The sequence below is a fragment of the Tachysurus fulvidraco genome, chromosome 6 (assembly GCF_022655615.1).
Source record: "Tachysurus fulvidraco isolate hzauxx_2018 chromosome 6, HZAU_PFXX_2.0, whole genome shotgun sequence".
Lineage (NCBI taxonomy): Eukaryota > Metazoa > Chordata > Actinopteri > Siluriformes > Bagridae > Tachysurus > Tachysurus fulvidraco.
In genome coordinates this window covers 6738910-6753909 of record NC_062523.1, presented here as the reverse complement: position 1 = coordinate 6753909, position 15000 = coordinate 6738910, and the positions used below count along the sequence as shown (strand labels likewise).

Genomic DNA, 15000 nt, shown 5'->3' with positions numbered 1-15000 from the left:
AACAGGAGTTTAGGATGAGAGGATTAGTACCAGGATCAAGCAGGAGTTTAGGATGAGAGGATTAGGATCAGGATCAAGCAATAATTTAGGATGAGAGGATTAGGATCTGAATATGCAGTAGTTTAGGGTGAGAGGATAAGGGTCAGGTTCAAGCAGGAGTTTAGGATGAGAGGATTAGGATCAGGATCAATAGGAATTTAGGATGAGAGGATTAGGATCAGGATCAATAGGAATTTAGGATGAGAGGATTAGGATCAGGATCAAGCAGGAGTTTAGGATGAGAGGATTAGGTTCAGAATCAAGCAGGAGTTTAGGATGAGAGGATTAGGATCTGAATATGCAGTAGTTTAGGGTGAGAGGATGAGGGTCAGGTTCAAGCAGGAGTTTAGGATGAGAGGATTAGGATCAGGATCAATAGGAATTTAGGATGAGAGGATTAGTATCAGGATCAAGCAAGAGTTTAGGATGAGAGGATTAGGATCATTTTATGTGACCACCCACCAAAAGAGAATGTGTTTGAATTTGTATAATGTATTTTTGGTGCTTCTCCCAAATGTTCAGACTTCTGATTCAGACTGCATGTCTGTGACGGTGCTGCTCCAGGACAAGATAAAAGAAGTGTTCAACTTTAGTTCCTGTCCTTTATTCTCTGCCAATTCATGATCAGACCTTACGTGAAAAACTGTTTCAGCTTGTTCAAGGCCACAGAGACAGACATGGCCTCATCATCACGCTTCAATACCACTTTTAAATAAATCCATATACTCTATCATTTCTTTCTGTCTCTCTTCTGTCTCTCTTGCCCTCTCTCCCTTTCCCTCTCACTATATTTCCCTTTTTATGTCTATTATGTTGCAGTTTCCAGGAACACTTTCTTAAAATCCTGTTTGAAAGATAAATGTGAGAAAATCATTTCGGTGAAAACACTAAAAGGGGAAAAAAGACATGGAGACATCATGAAGAATAATTATTTCTATTTGATGAACTAGTGAACTAAATAATATTAAATCGCATGTTAAATATTATAATTATAAAATTATATATATAATAAAAATAATAAAATTATATATATATACATTTTTATTATTATTTATTATTTTATTATTATATTATTATTTATTTATTTTTTATACTTATTACATATTATATTATATATACTGTACTTTATATCCCTACACCTAGCTGTTTACCTCCTGTTTTTCATAAGCATTTTTATTTTTCAATTTCCTGAATATCTGAGGAAGATGCAGACTGGTGGTTTTGCTCAAATCCACTTCTATTTGCACTTCTTGACCCCTCAAGTGGAAAATAAATAAGAAAAGTGCCAGACTTCTTTCGTTCTTTACTTGCCTTATTTTATTACAATGACCTGAAAGGCAGTTTGTCTGTTTTGTGAAATGCTTTTGTTCAAGCTTAATGCTCAGTGTGAAAGAGAAATATTGAATGGCACAGTTTAAGGTAGGTGAGGCTTCTACTTATGTATATACATCAAAATAGTCCCTCAGCAATGCTTGATGGAAACATGTAAGTAATTTTTGAGGGCATTCTCACAAAAATTCATGGCAGGGATAATCAAAAAAGTTGGGGGAAAAACAACAACAAAGAAATACTGTATATTGCCAATGTATATGTTTACGTTTAAATCAAAAGTGTTTTTAATATATATTTTAAATATAAAACCTGCCAGTGTACATCAAGGTTAGCATCATGTAACAAAAAAGAATCGTGGCATAAGACAGTGATTGTCAGTGACATAAATAATGAAATGAATTAAGACATAATTAATTAATAGCCCATCCAGTTCAGGTTATGGCTTCTTTACATCACAATACAGATACATTAAAACTGATTTATTTAGCAGAAGGCAAGCGATAGATCTAGTAGAAGACAGTACAGGTAGTGCCACCTCAGAGTAAGAGCTAGATACAGGTACAAAGTCATTTCATTACACTCCTAATACTTTAAGAACATAAGAGCGATGTTCACAATCTGTATATATTAGCATATGAAGATGTCTGGACGACAAAATTCTGTCTTACAGAATTAAGTGTAACCTTGTCTGAGAAGAACTTGTCATTATTTCTAATAAGATGCTGTGGTTAATATTGAGCGTGTATGCGTGTGTGTGTTTGTGTGTGCACGTGTTGGACAGGATGTACAGGAGGACGTCGAACATGGCCGGCCTGACATATCCTCCAGCTGTGATCCTCGCTCTTAAGGTATTCAGTGCATTTCATTTTCCCAACGTTTAATGAGTCTGAACGTCCATATTGCTGGTTGCTGTTTCCTGAGTTACATTATAGTAGAATAAATGAATAAATTAATAATAGTGTTTAAACTAATAACAGTTTATATCGTTAAAGTATGATATAAACTGATCATAGTACAATAAATGCACAGTGTGGTAATAGACAGAGAATCTGTGTACAACAACAACAATAACAACAAAAATAATAATAATAATAATAATAATAATAATAATAATAATAATAATAATAATAATAATAATAATAATGTAGTTTAGTAGTGGTGCAAGTGTTTAAGGCTCTGGGTTGTTGATTACAGGATTAGGGTTAAAGCCCCAGCACTGATAAGCTGCCATTTTTGGGCCCTTGAGCAAGGCCCCTTAACCCTTACTGATCCAGTGGTGATGTGTCATGGCTGACCCTGGGCTCTGACCCAAACCTCCAAAGTTGGGATGTGCAAATAAAGAATTTCACTGTGCTATAATGTAGATGTGACAAAACAAATGCGTCTATTCTAAAATCTTTTAACATTAATTTCAGTGTGAGGGGTCAGTTATGTAGCATGGTAAGAACTAGAATATTGTTTAAAGTGGATCGCCATTTAGCCATTAGCTAAAGTATGATGTCCTGATTTATATCAAAACATGAAGCACATTTTTATATTTAGAATGACTTCAGGTATTTTACACTTTCCAAACAGAGGATATCACCGAAGTTGACGAGTGAGAAATCCTCCACAGCTGCCAAAAACTCCTGGTAGTCCTTCATATATAATTAGCAACCTAGCTAAGGTACTGTCAAGCTTCTTTTGCGTTCCCCACTGAAGGTTGTAGAAATAAGTCCCTCAACATGTCAAAGCCTGACTAGATGTCATTTTCTTGGGTGGGGTGGTGGAAAGTAGGGGAGGTAAAATTTTTATTTGTTTATTATTTTCACACCGAAGTACTCCATGAGCTGTTACATTGGGATATTCCAGACTCCTGTAGAGATCTCGGGAGGTTCTTTTTTCTGGTTTGTCATTCCCGTCGAAGGTGACATACAGTACGTCCAACTGAAAATGTGTTTGTTGGGTCGGTCTTCTTGATGGTTGGAAAAAAAAAAAAAAACTTTTCGAGAGCAACAGAAATAACGGTACATCATTGACTTATAAGTGTGAATCTCTGGTGTGTGGAAATGATGTTATTGTTTTGAGTAGAATAAATGAATAAAGCTTAGATTTTTATATTTAACATTCTGAAGTATTTTAATGCCTCACGTACTAAGGAGAAAACTAACAGCCACTAATAGGAACCAGTGAACGAAAACAGGAAATCTTGTACAGTGTAATTGTGTGTAATTTTATACCAAGATGGTGACAAATGGCAGAGAGTTTTACAGTCATCGATTGGTTTCTGGTTATAGTTAAGAGATTTATCACAGTTCTACATTCAACTGATCCGAATGAAGATTTAAGACTTTGTTTTTAACCTGCTGATGCAATTTTGTTGGCGTCTGTAGGGTTCAGGCACACGACAAAAACAACACGATGACGATACTCAAATATAGAATAATCTATTGATTATAGATGTTAAAATCCAATGTAAATTATTTAAGGCAAGAAATCCTCTTTATAAAACATCTCACTGTTGTTTAGAAAAAAATACATTCTTTGCGTTTCCAGAACCTTCTGCATATTTAATCCCTTCCCAGCAGAATATATGATTTGGAGTGCCATGTTTTAACACTGAGGACAAACGAGAGACTCGTACACAACTGTTACAAAATCTGCAAACATTCACTAATGCTCGAGAAGGCAGCATGATGCATTAAGACCCCGAGGGTGTGAACTGTTGAGCGTGATGATCAGTGTAAATTGCTATTATTTTGTTTAAAGAGCATATTTTGTCATTTTCTTTCGCTATGTAAGATAGTTCCATGCTTCCCAGATGACAAAATAATAATTTTGTTTTGTCCATGTGAAGCAATGAATGTCTTTGTCATGTCAAAGTCTACAGTGATGGTTAATATGAAGCTCATATGAAAATAGACGCTCAGGGCTTTAAGAATTTAAGAATAGCCTACTAGGGGCAATATATTCATAGAATAGTTCCAAGAACCCCACCACCACCACCACCCCCCACCACATATCATCATAGTAAACGATGATATCAAACCCATTTCTGCTCTCTGCTTGTTCATAGGCATCTACAATTTGATGTAATTATTAAAATTATGTTAAAAAGGCCAACTAATTTTATATCAAAATTGCAGCCAGAAATAAAAATCATTCATTTGTTCAGACTGATTGGAAATGGTGGGTAAGTTCATTGTAAAAAAAATAAAAATAAAAAATAAAATAAAAAAAATTTTATACTGCTATCTACTGTATTTACCCGATTAAAAGGTGCTCGGCGGTGGTCCTGTGGCTCGTTTCTTTTTATAAACTATTGATATATACAGAGAAGGCGTTTTTAATAAAGTGGCCATTTGACCCTCTAGTGGAATTATAACAATCCCTTTCATTCAGTCCAAATCCCAAACAATTTCACATATGTAGAGAACATATCTAAATGAATAGTCTTCTATTTGAGGTTTTTGTCACAGTTCACTCGCATTTAAGTACACAGTTTATTATATGACCAGGAAAACGAGGTGTTTGTTAAATCAGAAATAGGAAACATTTCCTTTAATGGTAGCAGAGGAAAAGGTCTGCAGAACTAACAATGAATCAAGTAAGTGTCACCTGATAGGACTAGATAATGGCACTGTATTATGGAAGAGATAAAGCATTCGAGGCAATTGGCAGACAACCCGAGGCTTTACTAAATGTTTTGCTTTTTAATAACTGAATGATATGGAGAAAAGAAACCTTGTGATTTTATTTAGCTACATGTCGACACACTCACCCCCACTCTCACACACAAAACACACTTACCCCAACTCACCCCCACGCTCTCCCACAAACCATACCCCCCTCACACACACACCCTCCATACACACACACACACACATACACGCACACACTCACACACACATCCCCACACACTCTCATGCTTCTGTTATACATGTGTTGCTATGGTTACGTCTCAGCAAGCTTCATCTTACTCTAATTCTTGCTTTCACTTTAGCCTTAAATCAGGTCTTTCTGTAGACTTAGAGTGTTTCTTTCATTTATGTGTCCTGTATTAGATAGATAGATAGATAGATAGATAGATAGATAGATAGATAGATAGATAGATAGATAGATAGATAGATAGATAGATAGATAGATAGATAGATGCCTATATAGCATGACTATTACATACACGACAGCATCACACCGTACCACAGGAATACAAAACAATGACAGGTACAGAAGGGCTGATATACTGTATAAAAGGCAGCACATTTAGGTAAATGGGAAACAGGTGGCAAGCTGGAAAAGTGGAATAATATGAAGGGCGTGGCACAAGACACTTAGGGAAAACACAACAAAACGAGGGCTATAGTGAGACACGTCTGGCAGGGAAATAACGGTCCCAGTAGCTTCTGACAAATGGAAAATTTGGAAAAATGGAAAATTTATGTAACATACACCAGGTGCTATGAGGCTTCTCTGCAGTTAATACTGAAGCAAACACTTCGAGGTAGGATGCAAACGCAAACACAGGTAGTTTATTACAAAGAAAAAAAAATCCTAAAAAGATTAGGAACACAACGTGAAACTAGAATCAATGAACAACCTAGGAGACATCAGGCAAAGAGCAGGGTCAAAACAAGTACAGGTCAATCAGGCTATTGTACACAACTTTACTAACCTTACTGGAAAGGTACTGAACCTAACCTTTTTATACAAAGTGGGTGGAGTTTGGGTTTGCATACATTTTACCCCACCAATCAGAAGGCAGAAGTTTGCTTGTCCATCTCACACAGCTATTATCAGCCTACTACTACTAACTTTATAATTTGGCAGTAGGTACATCCTAGATAGAAATGTCCTCATGCTGCTAAATGTAGTTCATTTTGAGTGGAATAACAGCTGGAAGTTTTACACAGATGTCTGTCAATCAAGCATCGTCATTTGAATATCAGGCCACACCCATCTAGCCCAATCAGTTTGATCTGATCAGTGAATTCAGATAAAGCTTCTGTTTTTAATGTTTACATTACATTTAATACAATCTTCTGTTCTTGTCAAGGAAGCAATTTTCATACTAATTTAACCATGATGTAGTGACATGCTGTATAAAAATGTAGAAATGTATAAACGTGTGTTTGCAGGATGTTGATAAATGGTCATTCGATGTCTTCACGCTTCACGAAGCGAGCAGCGAACACGCGCTGAAGTTCCTGGTCTATGAGCTGCTCACCAGATACGACCTGATCAACCGCTTCAGGGTGTGTGAGATTCACACACACACACACACACACACACACACACAAAGTCACCAAAACATAAAAATAGCTGTTGCATTTGGACATACTCATGCTGGGTATTCCAAGTTTAAGATTTGGCTCTGCAGAGAGAAAACTCCTACACACACATTATATGCACACAGTCTTATTGCTCACTTTTGGATTTCCTTTTTTTTCTCTCTCTCTCTTTCTCTTGTATATTCATCCACATTTGTGTATTACCTTTACAGATATCATCTTTCAAGTGTTACCATTACAACTGATATAATCGGTTCTCTTCATTTAATTTCAACCCTGCATGCGTGGAGTTTTCCCTGTGTTTCAGGGGTTTCCTCTTGGTACTCTGGTTCCTTTCTCCAGTCCAAAGAGATGCACTGTAGGCTTTATGATTGTGTATGTGTGTCATTTTGCTCTGTCATGGGTCGGTACCCCGTCCACAATGTCCCCCTCTCTGTTACATGCAAGGCCACAATTCTATTGTACAAAGACATGCATGTATTAACCCAGTCCGTACCCCAGTCTTATTCAAGGCTGCCTATTAATGTCTTGTTAATCTCGTCTAAAGCACCGATTGGTTCGGCTCCAGCATATCTTTGCTGATCTCCTGAAGCTGTAAGGCACTTTACTTATCTTAGACCAGGCTACTATATTAGTCCCAAGGATATTATTCTTGTCTTCTTATAGCTTCATTACAGTATTTACTTTTTTTTTTCCAGAGAACCTTACCAATGCCATCTCTATCAGTGCAACCCTGACCAGGATAAGTGGGCCAAGCTGCCACTGCTTTGCCCTTGAGCAAGGTCTTTTACCCTCAACTGCTCAGTTATATAAATGACTTAAATGACAAGTGCCATAAATGTAAAATGAATGAATGAGTTCATTGTCCTGTGATAAGAAAGAGTTGACTGTGTAGAAGGGAATTGGTAGTTGACCAAATTGGATGGAAAATCAAATCAAATCAAATCAAAGCAAAGCATCTTATTTGTAATGATAGATTTTAAATGAGCCTGTTTGTATTAGCTTAACAGCTTATTAGCTTAGCTAACAGTGTGTGACAGACTTATGACATAGACAAGGAAGAGGTAGATGAAGCAGCGAGAGTAGGAGTGCTTTGCGAACTTCATTTCTGGAGATTTACATAGTGCACAGTCAGCAGCTGTTTTGTTAAATTACTCTCTTATACTGTAAGTATACCCTATTTTGCACCTTTGACATCCCCTCGACTCCGTTCTCGCTTCCATGTCTCACGTGTAGACAGACAGATCTGAGGTTACTCGAGCGTTTATGTTTGTGTATGTGGAAACCTTTTGTGTATCCACACCTCTTGGGTGTGATATGATTTTTAATCATTTCCATTTCTTAATTGCCAACTGCAGAACAGTTAACATGAATATTCTGAGTTTTACTCATTTAAACACAACTCCTTAATTGCATTTTGTAAAACATATTGTGTTGCTCTCTGGACTGTTACACAAAGAACATTTCACAACGTTAAAAGACAAAAGATAGATTGTCGGGGAGACATAAACAAGATGTTCAGAGTAAGTGCTAATACAAGGGAATCTGATGCATAGTAGCCATAAAGCAGTTAGTCAATCCCGAAATAAAGCACATATATATTAATTAGATAAGTAAATAAATAATTAAAAAAAAATTCTATACCAATGATAAACCCAGTTTCTAAATCTTTTCGAAACATGTAAATGAGAACAAAGGAAAAACATGCTGTACTTTAGGAGTACTTTTTATTCTTAGTAAGAACAGGAGGAATTAATTAATTCATTCATTCATTCATTCATTTTCTACCGCTTATCCGAACTACCTCGGGTCACGGGGAGCCTGTGCCTATCTCAGGCGTCATCGGGCATCAATTCAATTCAAGTTTATTTGTACAGCGCTTTTTACAATGGACATTGTCTCAAAGCAGCTTTACAGGAACATAAACATAGAACAAAAGGTTAATATAAAGAATAATATAAAGATTAATACAATGCAAAATTCAAGATTAATATTAGATGGATTTGGTTCAATGAATAATTAATAAACACAGGTAGCTTCATCCCCTCACAGCACCACCACCGGCGTGAGGAAATTGTGCCATAAAACACCACAGTGTAGTGTATTAAAATGTTCCTGTTTACATTTAAAAAGGGCTGACATTAAAGTAAATCTAAGAAGACGACAATTTGTGCGAGTTACAGGTAAGTTGGTGGCCTGTGATTGAATAAAGTCATATATGTTTTTTTATTATTCATTTACATTTATGTTAACGCCATTTGGCAGACCGCATTATACAGATTTTAAGTCTCTATCAATGAATACATTAACACTGGTTCATTAGGATAAAGTCTTAGGATACCATCAACCTAAAACTCTATTCAAGTTTTTTTAATATATACATACAACAAACATGTAAAAGTGTTAAGTCAAGTATTTCAGCAAGAGGTAGGTCTTCACCCATCGTTTGAAAATAGCCAGTGACTTAGCTGTTCGGACATCTAGGGGAAGTTTAGTCCACCACTTCGATGTCAGAACAGAACAGAGTCTTGTTGTATACTTATCTCTTACCCTTTGCGAGGTGCAGTGCGAGGAGTTACAAGAGCTTTGAGGTAAGAGGGAAGTGGTCCATTTTTAGCTATGTAGGCAAGTATATTGAATCTGAGGCAACCCAGCAGTGGGGTGGTACTGAATGTTAGAACTTAGGCAGGTTAAAAACAAGTCATGTAGCTGCATTTTGGATCATTTGCAAACCTGCAAGCAGTGAGTTGAAATGACAAGAGACTGAATAAGTACCCGGGAAGCCTGTGTGGTGAAAATGGCCTAATCCTTCTGATATTGTAGAGAAGAAACCAACATGAGTGTGTCACATTAGCAACATGAGAGGAAAAGAATTGTCCATAGTTACCAAGGTTGCGAGCTGTGCCTGAAAGGGACATCAGATTGTTATGCAGGGATATTGCAAGATCCCGTTCTGGGGATGCATTACCTGGTATGATCAGCAGTTCAGTTTTGCTAGGATTGAGTTTCAACCGTTATCCAGGATGATATGTCTGACAAACATGCTGAGACCCAGCAGAAGCAGAAGCCGTGGTATCTAAGGGAGGTAAGGAGAATATAAGTTGAGTGTCATCAGAATAGCAGTGGTAAGAGAACCCATGTGAGGAAATAACATCACCAAGAGAGTGAGTATACAGGGAAAATATGAGAGGACCAAGTACCTAGCTCTGTGGGACACCAGTGGAGAGTCTGCATGGAGCAGATGTCACTCCCCTCCAAGTTACCTGATATCAACATGTAGTTTCTCAGAGAGACAAAAGGGCAGTCTATGTGGAATGTGCTGCTTTAAAGCCAGATCTTTGAGGTTGTTTTGTGAGAGATAGACAGTTGATTATAGACAATGTGTTCAAGAAATTTTGAAAGAAAAGAGAGAAGTGATACCTGTCTGTAGTTACTGATGTCTGATGGATCCAGAGAGGTTTCTTCAGGATGGGAATAACCCTTGCTTTCTTGAAGGTAATTGGAATTGTATTTGTATGGTAGTCGGTAATGTATGTATTTAGGAAACAGCAACAGTATCTCACTCACAGAAGTGTGTACACACCTCACATTTTTGTAAATATTTTATTCTATCTTTTCATATGACAACACTGACACTTTGCTACAATGTAAATTTTCTGTCCCCTCAAAATAACTCAACACATACCCATTAATGTCTAAACCACTGACCATAAAAGTGAGTACACCCCTAAGTGAAAATGTCCAAATTGGGCCCAATTAGCCATTTGCTCTCCCCGGTGTCATGTAAATCGTTAGTGTTACAAGGTCTCAGGTGTGAATGGGGAGCAGGTGTGTAAAATTTGGTGTTATTGCTCTCACTCTCTTATACTGGTCACTGGAAGTTCAAAGAGAATGGAGTACTGGAAGATAATGGTGGCCACACAAAATATCGACACTTTAGGCCTAATTTGGACATTTTCACTTAGGGGTGTACTCACTTTTGTGGCCAGTGGTTTAGACATTAATGGCTGTGTTGAGTTATATTGAGAGGACAGAAAATTTACACTGTTATACAAGCTGTACACTCACTACTTTATATTGTAGCACGGTATCATTTCTTCAGTGTTGTCACATGAAAAGACAATAAAATATTGAGAGAGATACTGTATATATATTATATATATATAATGTCATTTTTATGTATGAATTTGAATGAAAATAAATCGGTGGAAGAACATTATGACTATAATGAGTGCCATCTGGCTAAGTTTTTGGGTGTTGTCTAGAAGAAGTCAACAAAAGTTCTAGTCCTGTGTAGTCTTGGTTGAATTTGAGTCAGAAATTCCTCCACCGATGTGACACGTTTGGCATTATAGGGATGTGCAAACAAAACAATTCAGGAAAGTTGATTGATAAGCAACTAAAAGGCAAATTTTTTTTTTCAGAGAATGATATTCTAACATCTTGGAGATAACATATTATTCTTATCTTTTGCCTATGAGCTTTGGATGGTATAATAACTTGTGTTTGTCCCGTTCAACTCCTACTTAATGCAGATACCTGTGTCTTCTCTGGTGGCATTTGTGGAGGCTTTGGAGGTGGGCTACAGCAAGCACAAAAATCCATACCACAACCTGATTCATGCTGCTGATGTCACCCAGACTGCTCACTATCTGATGCTTCACACTGGCATTATGGTGAGTGGAAGAAAACGTTTCCTTTCAGACCAGCCATGGCTAGGTTTGGTTTTGGCATGATTTATTTAATCCAGGTGGTTGAACGATATTTCCAATGATGCTTTAGACACTTTACAGTGACTCTTTTCTGCTTCCAAGCACTGGCTCACCGAACTGGAAATATTGGCCATGGTGTTTGCTGCTGCTATTCACGACTTCGAACACACTGGGACGACCAACAACTTCCATATCCAAACCAGGTACGTGTGCTCTGCTGTCTTATTCCACCGATCTCTTTTATTCCTTTGGTTCAATTCAATTAAGTGCCTTAGTGTTTAGTACATTTACTTCACACCTATGTGGTTGGGGGTTTGAGTCTTGTATCTACCTTATGTGCGTGGTTTCCTCTTAGCACTCGGGTTTCCTCCACCCGACCAAAGACATACTGTGAGTGAGATTGTGTGACAGTGTAATAGAGTGTGCAATTGTGCTCTGCTATGGATTGGTCCCCTGTCCAGGGTGTTCCCCAGCCTGATGACCCGAGTCCCTTGGTATAGGCTCCAAGTTCCAAGAAACCCCATGTTGGATAAGCAGTACAGAAGATAGATGGATGGATGACTGGCTGGATGGATGGATATTTGCAAACAGTGGAAATGTAGCCGTGGCTCATGATGCACTAGAGAAAAGCTGTTTCAGTGGTTAAGGCTTTGACAGTTCAGTACAGTTCACTGTCAGTACCACCAACCCTACTTAAGTAAGACCCAATATTTAAAATATTTATAAGAGTATAGGAACACACTAATGAGGGGCACGGTGGCTTAGTGGTTAGCACATTCGCTTCACACCTCCAGGGTCGGGGTTCGATTCCAGCCTCCTCCTTGTGTGTGTGGAGTTTGCATGTTCTCCCCGTGCCTCAAGGGTTTCCTCCGGGTACTCCGGTTTCCTCCCTCGGTCCAAAAACGTGCATGGTAGGTTGATTGGCATCTCTGGAAAATTGTCCGTAGTGTGTATGTAAGTGTGTGAGTAAATGAGAGTGTGTGTGCCCTGTGATGGGTTGGCACTCCGTCCAGGGTGTATCCTGCCTTGATGCCCGATGATGCCTGAGATAGGCACAGGCTCCCCGTGATGCGAGGTAGTTTGGATAAGCGGTAGAAAATGAGTGTGAGTGAGTGAGTGAGTGAGGGAGTGAGTGAGTGAGTGAGTGAGTGAGTGAGTGAGTGAGTGAGTGAGTGAGTGAGTGAGTGAGTGAGTGAGTGAGGGAGGAACACACTAAGTAATCAAAAGAAAAGTAGTTTTAAATTGTTGAATAATGGCAGCTGAGCTCCTCTCTGAATGCATCAGTGTCTCTATTGAACTCTGTGCTAATATTGTTGCTGTTTTGTTGCGATTCCTGCCAAGCGACCTTCGTCTCTCACAGACTCCCAAACCTCAAAGACCTATGTGTTTGCCAAGAGACAGATTTCATGCTTTAATTCGTCATCTCCTGCTGTCATCCTGAGTGTTTCAAAAAAGCAAAACAATGATCTTTGCTTTCATGTTGGAAACAAAACGCAATGATTTTTAAACAGTGTATAAATCTTTATTTTTCCATCACCAGTAAATAAAGCATGTCAGATATGGGGGATGATTCAAGCTGAAGTTATTTCTTTGGAGATATCACTTTTTCTCTTTATCCTCTTCTGCTATTCTGTATTGCTCTGAATTTCCTTTTCCTGAAGGGAACCAAATCTATCATAGTTCAGCAAAAGCTATCAAGAGGTGTGAGGATGTGCTGTATTCAGAAAGATTAAAAGCAGCGTGTACATTTTCTTTTCTTTTTTTTTTACATAATTACTCTGAAATGCAGTATAGAGGCAGTACACTCACATCCTGACTTCAGCAGGAAGGAATTAGTGTTAAGGATGAACTCAGGAATGACCCTGACCCATTAGTTCCACTCGGCTACAAACTATTGTAGAACGGACATTATTTATATTTACATCATTTCCTGTCCAGTGTCACCCAAATGAGAATAATATTCACTTCTGAGTCTGGTTCCTCTCAAGGTTTCTACCTCATATCATCTCAGGGAGTTTTCCCCACCACCGTCACCTCAGGCTTGTTCATTATTGATAGATAAATAATACTATAATACTATAATAAACTTTTAAGTTTAAAATTTTTATTCTGTTTCAATACTTCTCCAAAGCTGCTTTGAGACAATGTGAATTGTTAAAAGCGCAATAGAAATAAATGGAATTAAGCTGATTTAATAGTCTTCAGAGCATTAATTAGCCAAATAATGCATTCGCATTAGTCGCATTAGTTTGTCTTAGTTATTCCTCTTTCACCCGAGGACCTGAGTTTGACCGTGACAAGCATTTAGTAACACACAAAATTTAATTCATCCTAATTCTTTGAATTAAAGGTATTGAAATAAATCCATCATTGCTTTAGAAACTGAATACGTATTGTATTGTAGCATGTTAAGCGGAACAACTAACAGAATGTGAAATTCCAAAATCTTACATACGGCAGTTTTAAATATGTTTCTTAAGTAAATAAAGGGGATTTATATCTAAAAAATAATAATAATAATAATTAAAATGTCTCTATTATTGGATATTTAGACACATTTTTGGAAATAATTTGTCTGATCCAAACAAGTCAAGAGTTAATACAGTTAAAGAGTTTTTATTCCACACTCCGAAACTCCAGATTCTTAATGTTACAGCCAGTGTACAGTGGACTATATCAGTTTCTGTCAACTCTACAGGAGGTGTGTGTGTGTGTGTGTGTGTGTGTGTGTGTGTGTGTGTGTTTAGGTCAGAGGTGGCCATCCTCTATAACGACCGCTCGGTTTTAGAGAACCATCATGTGAGCGCCGCCTACAGACTCATGCAGGAGGATGAGATGAATATCCTTATCAACCTGTCGAAAGACGACTGGAGGTAAGCACAAAACCCAAACTGTGTACAGTGTGTGTGTGTGTGTGTGTGTGTGTGTGTGTGTGTGTGTGTGTGTGTGTGTGTGTGTGTGTGTGTGTGTGTGTGTGTTCTTGCTCAACTATCACTCAACACAAAGTTCCTGTCAGCATGAAAGCTCTGTTCTGAGAAATCTCCTGCTGAGGGAGTTCTGTACCGTATATGCGTGGGTATGTGTGTGTGTGTGTGTGTGTGTGTGTGTGTGTGTGTGTGTGTGTGTGTGTGTGTTATGATTGTGTAACTACTAATCTCTCATGTGTTGATATGATGTGTGTGTGCAGAGAGCTGCGCACACTGGTGATCGAGATGGTCATGAGTACAGATATGTCCTGCCATTTTCAGCAGATTAAAACCATGAGAAACTCACTGCAGCAGCCAGAGGGGTGAGTCAACACACACACACACACACACACACACACACACACACACACACACACACACACACCTCAGAAGTACGTATGCATATGTGACCCTGTGTGTGTAGAGTTAAAATAGGGAGTGAAATATAATCAATTACTTTCTATAACAGCAGTTCAAATCGTACATAAATATAAACGCACTCCTTCTAATATGTTGTCATTTCCACGGTAACAGCTTATTCACAGGACTGGAGTAAGGAACTTATCAATAAGTGACTTGAATTTGCACGTACCTGTAATCTAAGACCAATAAAACCAAACAGATGAAGAAGGTCTTATTCTTATTGTACATCTAAAGGACTCAAAGCGACGTCCATTAGACGAC

At 38.0% G+C, this 15000-nt stretch overlaps 1 protein-coding gene across 4 annotated transcripts in view; it reads left to right on the top strand.

The window, feature by feature from the left end:
• The window catches only part of pde1a (phosphodiesterase 1A, calmodulin-dependent), a 94995-nt gene that overhangs the window by 74876 nt on the left and 5119 nt on the right, over positions 1-15000 (top strand). For 3 of the 4 annotated variants that reach the window (XM_027162624.2, XM_027162625.2, XM_047815340.1), the window contains 6 exons: positions 2153-2219; positions 6486-6602; positions 11174-11314; positions 11453-11553; positions 14098-14223; positions 14538-14639. In XM_027162624.2, coding sequence (XP_027018425.1) covers positions 2153-2219; positions 6486-6602; positions 11174-11314; positions 11453-11553; positions 14098-14223; positions 14538-14639 — 654 coding nt within the window. The remainder of the gene's footprint in view (positions 1-2152; positions 2220-6485; positions 6603-11173; positions 11315-11452; positions 11554-14097; positions 14224-14537; positions 14640-15000) is intronic. The other variant, XM_047815341.1, reaches the window with a different exon arrangement.